Here is a 19674-nt window from a genome sequence, read left to right on the forward strand (position 1 = left end):
AAACCTGGCATTATCGCCGACTAAATCCTCCGCGACCTTATTTATAACATGGACGTTCCAAACGTCGACAATTTGAACATTCACGTCGATGACACTACGCTACCGACTGTCCTACACCCCAAAATCTTAGGTGTGACGTTTGACCAGGATCTACATTTTGGTGAGCATGCAGCCGCAATTGTACCGAAAATCCAGAGCCGTAATAAAATCCTCAAATCTCTTGCTGGCAGTACTTGGGGAAAAGATAAAGAAACGCTAATTACCACTTACAAAGCAATTGGCCAGCGGATTGCATGCTACGCGTCCCCGATATGGTCGCCAAGCCTAAAGACCACTCACTGGAAGAAGCTACAGGCCTACCAAAATACTGCCCTCAGAACCGCCACGGGCTGTCTTCTTATGTCCCCAGAACACCACCTACATAATGAGCCGCGAATACTCCCCATCAGGGAGAGAAATGAGATGCTAACCAAACAGTTCCTGTTGAATACCCAGAAACCTGGGCATCCCAACAGACATCTGATTGATGAGCCAACACCGCCCAGGGGCTTAAGGAGTCATCTCCGTAAGCACTATGGCACCTGAGAACTCAGCCGTATGAAGCCAAAAAATACAAGCAGGTCCTCAGCGAACTCCATAAACAGGCGTCGGAACTTTATGCTGGGAATTGCTGGTGAATTCAGTACTCAAGAAACAGTACCCAAAACCTTCGGAAGAGGAACGCATACTCCCCATGGAAACGCGAGTCACTCTAGCTCAACTTCGATCTGGATACTGTAACAGGTTAAACTCTTACCTATCCAAAATCAACCCCGACATACAAAATGTATGCCCCGCTTGCAATGTGTCCCCACATGACACCAACCATTCTTTAATTGTAATGTGGAACCAACGCCTCTAACACCTCTCTCATTATGGTCCACCCCTGTTGAAACTGCAAGTTTCCTTGGACTCCCGTTAGGGGACATTCATGACAATTTGTGATTGGTCGCACCTATTGGATGGAGCGAAGTACTGATACAACAACAACAAGAACATGTACTGTTCCATAAACTCCCTCTCTGTAAGCTTTGTCAACCACACTACCATGATGCAATAAAGCCAGACATATAAAGTCAATATTACAAAATGGAATTCTATTCGAATTCTAACATAAATGCGTTTCTAATGTGAATTTTAAATTGAAGCGAAATTAAATTCAATTACGTTTTCTTCATAACTGATTTTGTAACTAATATTTTCCACAACTTTTCACGACTTGATATCTTTTATGTAACAATAAGGATGAGTGATCAAGTCGTAGAAATAATCGATTACTGTGACAACATCACATTTCTAGTGTTTCTCAAATAATTCTCTAATCGAATTCTTAGTTCTCTTACCTAGTTTTCGGTACATTAGAGAACTACATTAGAATTCTAATGTAAAATCACAATATTTCTCTAGCGCTAGAAACTGTGTTTGCTGGGTGAAAGCGCCTATTGTCGGAAGTTCAAATGCTTGGTTTCCTCGAAAGCGGTCGTAATATAGCGGAAAACTGGTTTGTGAAAAATGTTGCAGCGATGAAAAGTCCCATTTTATACCATACGATTCTTGAATTCCACTCCGTTGGCGTTCCTTTTAGTGCTTTCTATTCGCGTTTATTTTTATCAATTTTTCTTGAAAGCAAGTGTGAAACAAAAAATGGCATACAAGAGAGAGAAGAAGAGACAGCAAGAAAAATTTAAACGACTGGCGTTACGGATGCTGTTATTCTTTTGACCTCTCTTCTCACCCCTTTCGCATATGACGCGACCGACTTGAATTCGTCTATGTAATACTTCTATATTGCTACTACAGGCTGCGTCAAAGAGGATAGATATAATAAGAGTCGTCACTCGTTATTTTTTTGCCATTTACTCGATGTAAACTGTGAAGTACTCGCTACTTTTTTTTGGGCGAGATGTTTATAAATGTCTTCTATACATTTTCATGGGATATTTGTCTTTATTTTTTCGACTGTATTTAATTAATTATTTAATTCTCTTTCCAAAAATCACGTTTGCATAAAGTGTCAACACCGCATGGGTAAATGGGACGCAATTCAAAAATGTCCCTTATAAAAAAGTAGCGACTACTTCACAGTTTCATATGAGTAAATGCCAAAAAAATAAAGAGTGACGGCTCTTATTATATCTATCCTCTTTGGCTGGGTACACTCACAAACATAAGAGTACCGATATATTGCTGTTTAAATGTTTTTGTATTAAATAATCGAATGTACCTAAATTTCATATATGATGAATTTCATATCAAAACCGATATGCATTGCACCCGACTCCCTCAGATTTTGATGAAATTTTGCATACAGGTACACTTACCTATACCTAGAAATTGCATTTTTGAAAAATTGTGGGCGTGGCCAGGTGTCAAGTTGTGAAAATGCGTGAAAAATTACGGTAATAAGTACTTTTGAGCTGTGATAACTACGGAACGGCTCAACCGATTTCCAAGATCTTGGTACCATTAGAAAGGTATTCAAATTGGCTTTCGAAAACGTATACTGTAAGAATTTCTATTTCGCTGAAAAACTATTTTTTTTTTAATTTTCAAAAACTAAACTTGGAAAAAATTACAAAGATCAAGAATTTAAAAACAAAAGTACCATAATATCAAAAATAAGGGATGCATTTACTTACAAATACTTAAAAAAAAATACGCCATTTTAGTTTATATTAAATAGACCTGTCTAAAAAAATATATTTTATTTTAAAACGCTTGGCCTTTGAAGTTTTTTTCAAGTTTAAAACTATATTTTAGAAAAAAAAATGTTTCAGTTTATTAAAATTTTTTTACAGTGTATGTTTTCGAAAGCCGAGCTGAATACCTTTCCAAGGATACCAAGATCTTTGAAATCTGTTGAGCCGTTCCGTAGTTATCACAGTTCAAAACTTTGACACCTTGCCACGCCCACAAATTTGCAAAAATGTAATTTCTAAAAACGAGGTGGTGTTTGTATAGGTAAAGTGTACTTCTATGCAAAATTTCATCAAAATCTGAGCGGGTCGGGTACAAAATGTGCCTTTTTTATAGGTTTTGATATGAAATTCATCATTTCGTTAGCTTAATGTGAAAATGTGCTAAGTCACTTTTTACGAATTTTACAAGAGACGAAAAAAAATGAATAATTTTTGAAATAACCTTCTTCAGGTCTTCAGACTTTGCATGACAGAAGAACTTTTATCGCACTCAAGCTTTACTATAATGTAATTAACTTTAGCACGAATTGCTCTGATTTATCTAATTTGTTCATTACATAAATTCCACTGCGTGATCTTCGGCATAATAGATATTTATCGAAATAACTCATAAAACGAGTTATGCTAGGAATGAACCTATAACTAGGACTATACATCTAGCAAATCGATTCAGTAGGGCTCTTAATTTTATTAACAGCTTATATAAGTTTAAGCTTGAATTGTTTTCTATTTTTAACTAGTCTGTAAGGAAGCATGTAGTTATCGACATGTAAGAATTGAAGTAGATTATGGTCAGCGCAAAGCATTTATCAAACACCAAAGGCATGCCTCAATTAGGTGAATCCAAATTCAAGAGGTTGTTTTCGCAACCCTCTCAAGGGGTTGTCAGCGCAATATATAATTTCTCCAAACCAATTGGCAACCTCACCTAACCTTGGCGAATCCTGTTTCATTGACAGCCGAGGCTCTGGCGACCCCAAGTTCCTCATGGAACTAGCGGGTGGGGATGGCGGGATGGCCTAGAAGGTTTAATGAGGTCATATAAATCGTTCCCGAGATGGTCGGGCTAGTACCTTAATAGTGCTTTGTTACCGGGACGTACCGGATCATCCGGAAAAGGGCCATCAACATCGGTAAACACTCCCCAAAGCCTTCGGGTAGTGTCTTTATCGTTAATACTACAACAAAAAAAAAGAATGCGAGCACAAAGAAATTACTAGCAATTCAAATCGATGTTATTGACAGGTTGACTTAGCACATTCTTTTAACAACTGACGACTTAGCACATCTACACATCATTGCCCACAGCACGTAAAAATGAAAAATAGAAATATATTTTTTTTGTGATCGATCTATTTCGAATTCAGTTTTAAAACTGCACTAAGATACGATTTTTCAAAAAAAGTGACTTAGCACATTTTAACATTAAGCTAACGATATACATATATTACTCCCATATTGCTAATACAAAATGCTCGCAATGAGTTCTGAATTTGAAGTCAAAACAAGAAGCCTACAAAATTTTTGTGATGTAGCACCAAGGAGGATAAATATAATAAGAGCCACCTGTCTGCTACGAGTGGCGAGTAACTCGCTGGAAATAAAAAAATTGATGCCTAATTTTTTCTTTGAGGAACAGCGAATACCTCTTAGAAAACATCGAGCAAAGAGTGACGTCTCTTATCATAATTTATCCTCTTTGCCAAAGCCACAAACGCTTTCTAATAAGGGTAAAAACTCGTTCTTCAACGATTTTTCTCCCCGCGTTGAACAATTTGTCAAATACTTGAGTTATTGGAATAAATGCATAAAAAAATGTATGCAAATAAAAAAATTTTATGTTGAGATTTATTGGTCTGTAAATAATTAAATATTATACTAATTTGTCGTCCTAAAGACCGGGTTTGTTATTTTTATAAATATATATTTTTTTCAAGTTATTTTATAATAAATTATTATAAATAGAAAATGAGTAAATTAGAAAAAACAAAGTTCACAGAGTTTCCGTGTTTAAATGGAATGCTCAACACCAAAAGAGAAATTTCCGGTAATGAAGAACAAAAATATTCGTTTGTAAACTCGGTCTAGTTAAAATTTGGTTTTTGTGCATGTGTACTTTTTAATAATAAAACCATGATAGGACTTGGAAATAAAATTGGAGAATGGTCAAGGGGAGAATAGAAAGGAGAGGAAGCAACATACGGGAAGATGAAGAAAAACAGATGGAAGTTGAGGAAGAGAAAAGAAAGTAGGAGGGAGAAAAATTGAGAAAGTGAAAGGGGGAAGATACGAAGAAAAGACAGGCATCAAACATGGTGAGGAGGACGAAGAGGCAGGAGATACGTCTTTTTTGCAGAAGCTTCAATATGAAAAATATCTCTGTTCACTGTGGAAGAAACTACATTGAAGAGAGGAATATTATCGAGCAGGATAACGCCTATCTATGTATATCGTATATATAAAATTCTCCTCTCACAGTGTTTGTGGTTGAACTCCTACGAAACGGCTCGACCGATTCTAAAGACATTTTGTGAGCATATTAAGTAGGTTTGAGAATCAAATCTTATCAATTTTTCGCACCCCCGAAAATGGTAAGGGTTTTCCACACCTTATTTTTTTAGGCAAATTATGCAACAGCATTCAAAAATACATACATCCCTCTGGGACTGGGAATAACGGATAAAGGGAATAAAAAGAACTAGAGAGAATAAAACGAGGGAAGAAGAAAGGGATAGAGTTAGAAGACAGAGAGATAGGGATAGATGAAGCGGGAAATGGAGACGAGGAAGCTAGAGAGAAAAGAAGGGATGGAAAAAACGGAGAGGGAAGATGAGACGCAGAGGAGTGAGTAAAGGTATAATGAAAAGGGGGAGAGGGTGAGGGAAAATAAGAGGTAAAAACTCCTTAAAAGGTATGTAGAAAGACCAAAGTTAGGGCAGAAATACGTGTGCGGGTCTGCTATTCTCATATATGTACATATACAAATAAATGCGATGTTCAGATTGTACCTGCGATAGTTTCGTAGTGGAATGTGTCGGACTGGTGAAGCAGGTATTCAATATTTTTATTTATTTATTTATTTATCAGTCTACAAATTAAACAATTATATAGACCAAATATACCGACACTTAATTCTCAGATGTAATACACGATATAAACAACATAAGCAGTCATCAATTTTAAAGTAATATTTAAACAGTATTGAATTAAACGCTTGAAAATTTCAATTAAAAACTTAGAAGTAAGCAAAAGTTAAAATGTTGTAAATGTGTTAAAATGTACTCATGAAGGAGCTAGTAAATAATAATTTATGAAATTGACAATAAAGCAAATTAATAGTAGATTAAATATTGTTACGAATATTAGCAAAACTATGGGGTGCTGCTATCTCTAAGCCAGGCATGCTTAACCAACGAACCGATATCATTTCGTTACGATAATTAAAGTTAATAAACGAAACAAAGTCATTTCGTTTCGTTTATTAACGTTAAGAACGTCAAATTAACGAAATGATTTTGTTTCGTTTTCTGCCATATCAAAACGAAATCAAATCGTTTATGTTGATTATTAATTTCAAACTATGCTGGCAAAGCTGATTGATGACGGAGTCTTTAAAGGTGAAAGCATTAGCCAAGCTGATTGCAACTTTTCTCATGAATTTTGACGGTACGAACATTTCTCAGAATATTTTTTACACAAACAAATTGCATGGAGTTTGTGTGTATGTCCGCTTGCTGTTACCACATTACGGCTTCACCATGGCTATAGCATTGCCAGCACAATTAAAACATAAAGTATCACGTTTGTGGTAACGTTTTTAACGTTAACGAAAGCTTTTCGTTTCGGTTAAAAACGAGATACAATTCATCTTGATAATTTCTTCATCGATAATATTTCGAAGTGTTTCAGCGGAAACGGTGGAAATTTTTTGATAAACGATTAGCATAACGTTAAGGTGCATCCCTGCTCTAAGCCGATGCTAAGCAGTGACGTGAATTCACATCAATAATTCAATCATTATGTATCTACATAAACGAATCAATAATTGCGTCTACACATATGTACGTATACGAGCAGCGGAGAACCAATGCACAAACACATGCATATATCTTATCTGAGTTGTCACAAGAGAGGGCAATAATTTGTGCAAGCATGGCGGAACGATACAAGGTGGCAGCATGGTGACATACCTGCAAACATAAAGACAAAACCGTACTGCGCCGGAAGTTTATGTATCAAATCAAATAAAAAAAGTTTATAATCAGCTGTCCCATGCTGCCACCTTGTATCGTTCCGCCATGTGTGCAAGTATTACTCAAATAAAACGTAGTTGTGGCTGGCGATTTTGTAGCTGAAACAAACTAGTAAGTTCTGGAATAGAAAAGCCTGGAAGTATGCAATGAGAAATCAAAAAGTATAAAAGGCGCGACAGTAGAGGCGATGAGGAGTTTCATTTGAGCTATCAATCAGTTTGGTTATTAAGCAAGCTATTCGTTGAGTGTTATTGTGAAGTACTTTAATAAAGGCCATTTTGCATTATTAAATATTGGAGTTATTTATTCAACAGTTTAGTGATTCGAACTCAGCAGAAGATTGCAAATAAGGGGAATTGCAAGTAAATTCGTTACAATATATACAGAATAGAATTTATACAGAGTAAATTTAAATGCATACATATAAAAATAATGATCACAACGCAATTTTGCAAACAAGTTTCAAGTAACTGGTACTTCAAATTTGAAACAGAGGGTTGAACAGTATATCACGGTTTAGCGTTCTTTGCTTCATTTCGAATTACAAATTTAATGTAGTTAAAAGGTATTTTTAAATACCAAGAAACGAGTCGCAGACGTCTAAATTTTTACAGTGTTTATTAAAATCACGACATAAACAGTGAAGTGGTTCGTGCATTTCATAATTCGACCTGCATGTAGCTACAAAAATTGATTGAAAATGTCTAGATGGCCTAATAGGATCGTTAAACTTAATTTCACCAAGCAAAATTGACTATTTATTGACCCTCTTATTAATTTAACAATAAATAAGACACCAAGCATCTCCCTGCGGCTCTGCAATGTGGGCAGCTGTATTAGTTTTAACCGGCTGCAATAGGGGGGAAGATTTTTAGAATGATCCCATGGTAAGTGTTTTAAAGCGAAAAGGAAAAATTGTTTCTGGACCGATTCCAGCTTGTCAGAATGAACCTGATAACGCGGATTCCGAATTATTGAAGCATATTCCAAAGTAGGTCTGATCAATGATATAAAAAGAGTTTTTGTAACGTATGGGTCATTAAATTCTTTAGACCAACGTTTAAAGAAAAGCCAAAGTACCTTTAGCGCTATTCACGCAAGATTCAATATGAAGTTTAAAATCGAGTTGTGGGTCCATTGTAACGCCTAAATCAATAAAATTAGTGACTAGCTTGATTACATAGTCGCCAATAACATAATCATGGGATTGGGAGGACTTCCTTGTAAAACACATGAACTTACAATTAGGTAGGTTTAGTGACATGGCGTTTACATTACACCAGTCACCAAGACTATTCAGATCAGCCTGAAGACATGCCCTATCCACGGGTGAGCGGATAGGCATTACAAGTTTGACATCATCAGCGTACATCAACGGCTTGCAGCTCTTCAAAACACTAGGAATGTCATTAATGAACAACAGGAACAAAACCGGACCAAGATGGCTGCCTTGAGGAACACCAGAAGTTACGTTTATGAACCGAGACCAACAATTATTAAATATAACTGTTTGTTTTCTTTCCTTCACAGAAGAAGAAACCCAAGATAGAAGCAAAGGAGAAAATCCTAACCGATCAAGTTTGAATAAAAGTATAGAATGAGAAACTTTATCAAATGCCTTACTAAAATCAGTATAATAACATCAACTTCACAATTAGTCTTAAAACTGTTGGATACAAAGGTTGTAAACTCGAGCAAGTTGGAAACCGTTGATTTACCCTTGCAAAAGCCATGTTGTGAAAAGTCAATTAATGAAGATACTCTAAAAGCAATCTCTTTTGTGATAATCAATTCAAATAGCTTAGGAATAGTGTTGAGTTTGGCTATTCCTCTATAATTTATAACACACGTTCTGCTTCCATTTGTATGCAGTGGTATAATGAATGATTCTTTCCACTTCTTGGGGAATTTTGGGATAAGGTATAAAGATTCCATACATGCGGAAATTGAGGTGATAGAGGTAGAGGGAGGGAAAGTGTGAGTGGCAGTAAAACTGGGAGTGGAAGAAGGAAAGGGAGTGAGAGTGGAAGTGGGACTACGAGTGAAAGTGGGAGTAGGAGTAGGAATGGGAGTGGGAATGGATTTGGGAGCGGGAAGGAGATAAATGGAATAAGGAAAAGAATAAGAAGAAAAATGGAAGATAAAGTAGAAAAAAATAGGATAAGGAATGAATAGGGGAAACGAGGTTTACTTTTTAAATGTAGACAATCCCATTTTTCGGCAGAACAAAGTCTGCCGGATACTAGGATTATCAATAAAAATAAAGGCTAGCTTTGCTCTAACAAAACATATTAAGAATATCTTACGTTTTTCATCCAACAATTGAGCTTCGATGATGGCTTTATAGTCCTTAATTGATTCCACATCGTCCTTCTTATGGAATAGTATTAGCAAAGGCAGACCCTCTTCCGTTAACTCTTCCGCATTTTCGAATGTTATTTCGCGCACAAGTGGTATACATTTTTCCTGTGCCCAAATTTTTAACTCGTCAAAATTCTGTAAGCTGCCAGTATAGGTATCATCGTTCTCATGTGATAATTCCACATCCGGTCGAAATACAATAATCGGATGACCTGTGTGCGAAATACAAATACAAACATGCGTGGATAATGGAAAATAAATGCTTATGAAAATACACAAAACCGATAATGTTAATGACAATTGAAGCAAAATTGTTTTGGTTAAATTAAATAATAAGTCAAAAATATATGTAGATGATTTTTAGACACTAAGCACTAAGCACTAACACTAAATTACGAATTCTTCTGTGGTCACAAGTCATAGAAGTATTAGCGTTCCAATAAGCTATACAGTTCCATATCGCGATAAAAGTCCTACTTAACGACCTGTATAAAGTAGAAGAGTTTGCAGCATTGAACACATACATAAAACAAATTAATACTTGGCGTTATTTACCTCCGAGGAGATTTAAGCCACGCTTCTCTTCCGATTTGCGTCATTGTGCATTTTTTTAGCTTTTCCTAGAAGTTGGCGGAACGGAACGGAACAAACATGTTTTAAGCCGACTCCGACCGGCACTTGCAAGGTGGATGCGCTTTCACTGAGAAGCTTTTCATGGCAGAAATATACTCGGAGTGTTTGCTAAGTCACTGCCGGGAATCGGACCCAGTATCTTCGGTGTGGTAGGCGTAGCAGGCTACAACCACACCAACATCGCCGTTTATTAACGAAGTGAATTTATAGATATCCACACAGAAACCTGGGCATTCCAACAGCAATCTGATTGAAAAGGCCGTGACTAAACACTGAAGAAACTAGGCACTCAAGAATTCAACAGTATGAAGAAAAGGTCCCCAGGGACATCCAAAAAAAGTCGTCAAATTACTATGCCAACAATTGACCGGTGAACCTCGCTTTTAAAGAAAAATACCCTGAACTTGCAGTTAAGGAATGCAACCTCCCCAGGGCGACGCGTCACTCTAGCTCACTTTCGAGCTGAGTACTGTAATAGATTAAACTCTTACTTATCCAGAATCAACCCCTTGTAGCGTGTCCTCACATGACACCAACCATCTTTTCAATTGCATTGTGGAGCCAAAACGCCTCAACCCTGTTGAAACTGAAAGTTTCCAAATAGACGATATTGATGTCAATTTTTGAGTGATCACACCTATTGGGGGTGGAAGCACTGCTGCACTAACAACCACTCAGATAAACTACGACACTCAAAGACATGGAAGGAAAATGCTGACGTTATGTACATACATACAGAACAATGGGTTTTAATTGTTTCCCCCTCCAACCCACGCTTTTGCATCTGCTATCACTAACTACGCATAATTTGAAAGCATGTGACGTCAGAAGGCAGTGCCCAGTCAGAATACCCTGAGCCTACAGTAATCTTTTTTAATGAAAATAGTAACTTTGTTAATTTAAGGTTGTAAGAACTGCACATCATCTTCGACACTTTACAGCCTCGCGCTTGGATCCACACCTTTAATGCTTGGTCGAACATTCGCAGGCCTCGCCTTCTCTGAACATTGCCCAACCTTATTGGGACGTCTACGGTACAAGCTTCGAGGGTTACACGCTCTTTAGCTAGCTCATCACCTTTTTAATTCCTATCTATTCATCTATTCCCATATGTCCTGTGACCCAAGATGCATGCTTCGGCCTCTCTCGATTCTTTTCAAGGATTGCTTACACTCTAACACTCAGAAAGACTTTATGCTATACAAGATTATTGCCTTAATTGCTGCTCGGCTGTCAATATAAAAGTTGACGCAGCTGCGATTTAAGCTGTTTTCTTCCATTGTTTCTGCTGCTTTGGTTACGACTTCTACTTCCGCCTGAAAAACAAACGTATTTGAAATAACTGCGATATATGACAACGCAAAAATTAGAATAAGAAAAAAGTGTTTAGCAACAACGCCGATATTTATAACTGATTTGGTCAAGATTTTTAGAAGTGGATCTAAAAGCTTAAGAAACGCTTCGGGATCAAAGATGATTACGCAGGAAACAAATAAATGATGGAAACACTGAGTAAAATATCACTCTACCTCAACTGTAGTTTCGAAAACACCCTATAACGGATTTTGTTCGAATTTGAAAATATTTCAAAAATGTTTTATCCCAGAATACGGTTGAAGAACGCCTATCCCAGAATTTTTTGTAAACGACCTGAAATTGTTTCGGAAATACCTCCTCCATAAATTCAATAGAGTAAGCGGCGATATTGAAAAAACACTGTCAATTATGGCGTTTTTCAAGTGAAAACAAAATATGGGACAGGACTTTTTCGAGCTAACAGTTCAGGTAAGGTGATAATTCCACTCAGATGAAATAGTTTATTGTTCCTGAACGACTAAGCGTACTTCTGTTAGTGCCCGAAATCATATACCATTATCTTTACGAACAGTAAACCACAAATAATATAAATTAAACAGAAAAATTAAAACTAAGAATTAAAATATAAAAAACTGAAATTACCTAAAGTTATGTTTAAAACCGGATTACCTCTTCTATCGCTGCTTCCCTCCACAGCTTATTAAAATGTTTGCAAAAATTAGAGGTTATTATTGTTAATAAATAGTTTGATAAGATAGGAAAAATATGTTTCTTCTTGCTAAGTGAAGTATTCATTCTATATCAGTGGTGCACTCGAGAGCTGCTTCGGATAACTATTCGGCGTTCACCTACATGGCGTGTGAGCGCAGCGACGGAGATTCAGTTAAGCAAACAACAGGGTTGCCATTTGGATACATTTTTAATGAGTGGATACAAATATACAAAAAATCTGAAATAGGTAAATTTTTGGCTGAAGGGTTCAATCAAAGTTTGAAAACTATCATGAAAGCTACAAATTTTAAGTTAGAGTTTCAAAAAAAATGTATGAATATGCAGTTTTGTGACACATTAAATTTTAGTAATACAAGTTAGAAGCCATTAAAAATTTCTCGGAATTTCCAGATTTATTTTGTCGAGGGTATTTAGTATTTTCTTACGACGAATAAACAAAATGCGACTTTTCCATGGAAGTGTTTAGAGGAAAATGCTTAAGTCTTCCTAGAAAACTGCTATCATAGTTATTCTCAGTCTTGAATATCTTTGTTATAAAGCGTATGTATAGATATAATCACATCGATGTGTTGAATAGAAAAGCCTTTATAACAATGAAATTTAAAAATGGGCTCTGGTAATATTTTACGAAATTCATCTGTGCGTTCTGTTTACCAAAATAGTCCGGTGATGTCCGGTATTCGAAGCTCTGCTGGCCTTGTGCACCACAGTTCTACATAATGTCAAATCATGCAGAAGGTTGATGTTCATATAATCAAAATCATATGTTTATAGTGACATCTGTTAGAAATATATAGATAATAGGGGGACTCATGAAAGCATATAAACTTATAAGGTGTAAAATTATATCCATTTACACACGCGGTTATATGAACGCACCTAGCAATACTCTTGATAAACTTGATTATTTATCAGCTGTATTATTGCCAAACAAAATGTGTTTGATTGTTATACAGATTAAAAAATACCAAGATTAAATGAAAAATCAAAACTAAAACGCCTTTACTTGCTGATGTTGGAGATTTCTGATGAAAATGCCTGCTGTAATGTCTGCAAGGTTGCATTCCTTCGAGTTTATCGCGTTTACACAATGAAATGTGCGCGTAAATTTATACAAATTGTGTAAATGATTTTTCATACAAAATTTGACAGCTCGTTTACGCACTAGATAAATTTAAACGTTTACACACTTTATAAGGCATTTATACGGTTACATGAGTCCCCCTAATATGAAAATGCTTCGTACAGTAACTCACCTGGGGGGTGCATTGCTTGAGCTGCATCACCGAAACCAACATGGAATTGACAATCTTCTTTTAAATTAGTGGCAACTTTGCGGAATGTATCGTACTCCGGCTGATCGCGGCGGTCGAAATAACCAATAATAATACGTTTTTTCGAATCAAGATTTTCCAAATCTTTCAATGATTTAAATTCCTTAATCGGATCTTCAAGTTGTTTTCTTACGAAATCCAAAAACGCTTCTGCTGAACGTTGCCCTCGATATTCACGTTTACTGACCTGCCCATTTCGTATCACTTTGAGTGTGGGGTATTTCGTTATGTGAAAGCGAGATGCAATTGATGTTTCGCGATCACAATCGACTCTTCCGAGCACTACTTTTCCCTGCTCTGGGAATGCTGCTTTCACCTATAACAAAAGAAATAGCGTTCTTCTAAGCATTTCTAATTAGGAATATATGAAAACTTTGATTGTATTTACCTTATCTGCCGCTTCATTGAAAATTGGTGCTAAAAGACTACTGAAGCGGCACCATTCGGCATAAAAATTAAGGAAAACCAATTCATTGGAGGCTAAAAATAAATATATAAATAATAACAAGTCGGTATTAAATAATCAACGCATGAAACAATAAATATGCATATAGCTATAGGAAATTAGGAAATACTAAAATAATGGTCCCGAAGGTGTTGTGAAAAGTTCGCAGAAAATGTTGGGCAACAGATCCGAAAATGTATAGGAAAACATAAAAAAATGTATAAGGAAACTATAGTACTCGCCAGACTTTATTCTGGTTTGCCTACATTTCAAAAGTGAGGCTCTTTTCCTCTTGTTGTTGTTGTAGCAGTGCTTCGCCCCATCCAATAGGCGCGGCCGATCACAAATTATCCTTGATGGCAGTACTTGTGGTAAAGATAAAGAAACGCTCATTACCACTAAAGCAATTGGCCAGGCGATGAGGCGAGAATACTCCACATGATGGAGAGAAATGAAATGCTAACCAAACAGTTCCAGTTGAATACCCAGAAACCTGGGCATCCCAACAGACATCTGATTGATGAGCCAACATCGCCCAGGGGCTTAAGAAGTCATCTCCGTAAGCATTATGAGGAAATACGACACCTGAGAACACAGCCGTATGAAGCCAAAAAACTCAAGCAGGTTCTCAGTGAACTCCACAAACAAGCGTCAGACCTCTATGCCAGGAATTGCCGGTGAATCCTGTACTCAAAGAACAATACCCAAAACTTCTAGAAGAGGAACGCACACTCCCTAGGGAAACGCGAGTCACTCTAGCTCAACTTCGATCTGAATACTGTAACAGGTTAAACTCTTACCTATCCAGAATCAACCCCTACATATAAAACGCATGTCCTGCATGTAATGTGTCTCCACATGACACCAACCATCTCTTTAACTGTATTGTGGAACCAACGCATCTAACACCCCTCTCATTATGGTCCACCCCTGTTGAAACAGCAAGTTTCCTTGGACTCCCGTTAGAGGATTTGTGATCGGCCGCACCTATTAGATGGGGCGAAGCACTGCTACAACAACAACATCACAAATTGTCATTAATACCCTCTAACGGGAGCCCAAGGAAACTTTCAGTTTCAATAGGGGTGGGCCATAGTGAGAGGGGTGTTAGTGGCGTTAGTTCCACATTACAATTGAAGAGGTGGTTAGTGTCATGTGCGGTCACATTGCAGGCAGGACATACATTTTGTATGTTGGGGTTGATTCTGGATGGGTAAGAGTTTAACCTGTTACAGTACCCAGATCGAAGTTTAGCTTGAGAGACGCGCGTTTCCCTAGGGAGAATGCGTTCCTCTTCTGCGAGTTCTGGGTATTTTTCTTTAAGTACTGGATTTGCCGGGCGATTCGCGGCATACAGATCCGACGCCTTCCTGTGGATATCACTGAGGACCTGCTTGTGTTTTTTTGTGTCATACGGCTGTGTTCTCAGGTGCCATATTTCCTCATAATGCTTACGGAGATGAACCCTTAAGCCCCTGGGCGGTGTAGCCTCGTCAATAAGATGTCTGTTGGGATGCCCAGGTTTCTTGGTATTTAACAGAAACTGTTTGTTCAGCACTTCATTTCTCTCTATAATGGGGAGTACTCTTGCCTCATTTGTGGTGGTGGTGTTCTGGGGACATAAGAAGAAAGCCCGTACCGGTTCTGAGGGCAGTATTTTGGCAGGCCTGTATTTTCTTCCAGTGAATAACCTTTAGGCTTGGCGACCATATCGGGGACGCGAAGCATGCAATCGGTCGGCCAATTGCTTTGTAAGTGGTAATGAGCGTTTCTTTATCTTTACCCCAAGTGCTGCCGGCAAGAGATTTGAGGATTTTATTACGGCTCTGGATTTTAGGTACAATTGCGGTTGCATGCTCTCCAAAATGTAGATCCTGATCGAGCGTCACACCCAAAATGTGGTGTAATGCCATCGACGTGGACGTCCAATATGGTCGTTATTTGCCGTGTCCATGATGTAAATAGCCTTTTATTCTATTAAAATCTCATTGATGTGTGGGCCTGGGCTTGTGGACATTATTGTGCAGTAATTCGCGAAGGAAACGATATTGACCCCTTCTGGTGGTGAAGGTAGCTTCGATATGTAGAAGTTAAACAAAAGCGAGGATAGGACACCATCCTGTGGTACCCATTGTTTAAATCTTCTGGGTTTAGATGATATGTTCCTGAATTTTCCTCATTTCCCCTCTTCATTCTCTACAACTCTTCTACTTTATCTTCCCTTTTTATTATTGTTATTATACATTCCTTATTAAATATATCTTCCTCCCACACCCGCACCCTTTCTTACTCTAGTTACCGCAACGAATCACAATCCCATTCCTACACCCACTAACATTCCCACTGCCAGTTACACGCCTACTCCCTCCACCTCTCTCACCCGAATTTCCTCATATATAAAATCGCTGCAGCAGATATTGAATACACCTGCTTCACCTGACCGACCGATTCCAATATCTTTGCTTCTATAAACCACTACGAAACTATATGAAACTAACGCAGGTACAATTCTTAAAATCGCATTCATTATTATAATTAATATATAGATGTGCATGTAATTGAGTCCTTCTCCTGATCGATGTATATACTCTCCCAGTAAACGGAGGCATTTGTCATATTGTATCTGCTGCAATTAAAAAATTTGACAATCTTCTCGCCTTTCCCTCCTCCTCTAAATGTTAGATCGCTGTCTGTCGTCCGTATTTCCCCTCTATCACTTTTTCGAATTTTCTCTCTTGTTCTCCCACTAAATTCCACTAACTCAACGTCCCTCAAGTTTTCTTCATTTACTTCCGTTTTCTAAATTCCTCTCCCTCCTATGTTTCCCTCGCACTTTCTCCATTTCCCCTCCCACTCTATTTCCTATCGACACCCCCTCTATGTATATTTTTCTTTCTTGCTGCCTCCAACGGCCGCCGTGGTGTGGTGGTAGCGTGGTCCGCCTACCACACCAAGAATCCTGTGTTCATGCCCCGGGCAAAGCAACATCAAAAATTTAGAAACAAGTTATTTTTATTTAAAGTCTCCAATTCTCCTTCTATCTCTTATTTTTTCTCTTTTTAAACCTATCGCTTTTGGAACAACTCTCCCTTTCCCTCACGAAATGTCACGCAGAACAAAAATTGGAAATCGAATAAGGTTTTTACGCAGCAAACTCAATTTCGGTTGCTCTCATACACTTTTTATGTGCATGAGACATTTTTGACAGACAACTGCAGCAAATATATGTTTAATATATAGGGTTATTAGTTGAGCTTTGAATATGAACTGATATCAATTTTGAATAACTATCCCTTTTGGAATTACCGTTATAAGATGTTGCTTATAAGCAACATTGCGCGCCATGGTGGTAAATTTTAGAATAAAACCGAATTTTGAACTTTATATCATTTTTATTAATTTTTATTACATTTTATGTGTGGTATGAAACAAAACAATTTTTTTGTGGGTTTTAAAAAAAATATTGGAATGATTGGAATGAGAAACGTTTAAGAAATGTTCACTAAATACCAAAAAATTATAATCATAAAAAAAAATTTCCGATACAATTTTTACAGGCTTAAAAAAATACACTGGACTCCTTAACACTTTTCTTAAGAGGTCTTCTTACAACAGGCTCATTTTCCGAGCTTCCAACTTTATATTGCTTGATATTTAATATTAGGTTTAATATTAAAAATTAGTAAAATATCAATTATTATACCGTAAAAACCAATCTTTATTATGAAATTTTCAGTTTAAAGAAACACTCCCCCAATTCCTTGTTTGGAAGAAAAAATCGAAATGCCACGAAATAACGTACTACCACGAAATTAGGGACACATACCTTAATATAGGCAAATTTATATACCAAATTTCAGGCAAATCGAATAGTACGTATGTAAATAGGTATGTGGGTATTATTAATTCATGTCTTTATTTCGCATGCATATTTATCAGTTTTGCCAGGTTGATGCGACTAAATCGAATATCGTTTTGAAAATTACTTTAAAGCTCTCAGCAACAGCTTTCATTTGATATCCATAATACACACACATTCTAGGGGTATTCGGGTCCATGTTTTGGCCTATATCTCGAGACCCTAGTCACCCAGCGGTATGAAAATTACCCTCTACTAACGCACTCATCAACAACTTTCATTTGTTATCCATATTCTATAAACACATTCTAGGGGTACCCGGGTCCACGTTTTAGCCTATATCTCGAAACCGTGGAAATCGGTTCGTGCGTTCTGGAGTTATAGCGTCAGGAAGGAAAACCCGGTTACTTTTATATTATAGATTTTCCATTTTCTGATACACTTATACATATTCTTCTGGCTGGGTATGTAATTAACTGGGTTACCCTAAGAATAGTCCTCACATGTATTTTTGCAATAAATTTCATTTAAATCAAGTATCAAAATAAAATTTGGCATACTACTTCTCCTTCCTTTAAGGAGAAGCGTAATCTGAATATAACCACACCTCCTCTTTGGTATCAAACATTTCCTATAAGTATTCTTATTCAATATTTCAGTAGCAAACAGAGCTACTCTCTTCAAACTTGACACACTGATTCCCTATGTAGAGCTGACTCGACCTGCGTAAAACATTGTGAAAATGGGCGTGGCAACTAAACGATTTTTTGATCGGTTTACGGTAGCGATATTTATCTTGAAAATTTGGTATACGCCCTCCTCTGAATAAAATTACGAAAATCAGTCGATAACCGCATAATACTGACGTTCAAGTACCGATAATACATAATTACTAATTTACTTAAATTTTGTTCTTACAAATTGTGCCTACGCAGAAAGTTGTTCTGCGCACAAAAACTGTGGTTAGCGTAACCGGTGTTGTTGCGCAGAGATGTCAAAAATAATAGACCAATCCCGAAGATGTGTCTTTTTTATGCCTTATTGTGTGATTTCATAATTTTCATGTTGTCGGGATTTGGTCCTGGCGGTATTATGAATTGTCGGAATCATTATCATTAAAATGTTTTCTAAGTTTAAATCGCCGGGCCCAGACGGTATATTCCCGGCCATGCTACAAGTTTCAAGTATGGCGGCCGTGGAATGGCTTAAAATAATATTCCATGGGTGCATAAGGCTGAATCATGTACTGCACTCTTGGAGAACTGCTCGTGTAGCTTTCCTATCAAAGGCGGGGAAGATCGGTCACGTGTATCCCAAAGACTATAGACCCATTAGCTTAACATCATTTCTGCTCAAAACCTTTGAGAGGCTGATAGATGTGTACATAAAGTCCAACGTGGATGAAAAGCTGCTCTCCGCAACACAGAATGCGTACACCAAAGGCAAGTCGGTAGACACCGCATTGCATAGGGTGATAATTAGCATAGAGAAATCCCTAGAATATAGGAGTCTTCTTGAACATTGCCGGGGCTTTCAATAATGTTTCTAAATGGGCGATTATGGATGGTCTTAATTACATTAAAGTACATCCCGCCTTAATCAGATGGATCGGCTGCATGTTAAATTGCAGGGAGGGATGCTATCCTCTCTGCTGTGTACGCTGGTCATCAACCAACTGCTCAAGCTTTTCGATGAGGGACCCGTAAAACTTACGGCTTACGTAGATGACGTTGCAATTGTCATAAGCGGAAAGTGCTTTCCAACAATTAGTTCTTTAATGGATCGGGCGCTTCGGGATATTCATACCTGGGCATCTAATGTCGGGTTGAAAGTCAATGCAGAGAAGACGGATATGGTCATGTTTACAAAGAGGTACAAGGTCCCAAATTGGACCAGGCCTAAGTTAGGAGGGGTGACCTTATAGGAGAAACCTTGCACAAAATATCTAGGAATCATCCTAGACAGTAAGCTGTCATGGAAGCTCAACGTGGAGGAGATGGTG

At 37.5% G+C, this 19674-nt stretch overlaps 1 protein-coding gene across 3 annotated transcripts in view; it reads right to left on the reverse strand.

The window, feature by feature from the left end:
- ERp44 (Endoplasmic reticulum protein 44) overlaps positions 1-19674 on the reverse strand; it is a 50760-nt gene that overhangs the window by 18906 nt on the left and 12180 nt on the right. Inside the window, exons 3-6 of one of the 3 annotated variants that reach the window (XM_067782783.1) lie at positions 13757-13848; positions 13291-13684; positions 11945-11998; positions 9298-9564 (exon numbers count right to left, since the gene is read on the reverse strand). In XM_067782783.1, coding sequence (XP_067638884.1) covers positions 9298-9564; positions 11945-11998; positions 13291-13684; positions 13757-13848 — 807 coding nt within the window. The remainder of the gene's footprint in view (positions 1-9297; positions 9565-11944; positions 11999-13290; positions 13685-13756; positions 13849-19674) is intronic. The other 2 variants (XM_067782784.1, XM_067782785.1) reach the window with 2 other exon arrangements.

The sequence above is a fragment of the Eurosta solidaginis genome, chromosome 4, assembly GCF_040869045.1.
Source record: "Eurosta solidaginis isolate ZX-2024a chromosome 4, ASM4086904v1, whole genome shotgun sequence".
NCBI classification, from domain to species: Eukaryota; Metazoa; Arthropoda; class Insecta; order Diptera; family Tephritidae; genus Eurosta; species Eurosta solidaginis.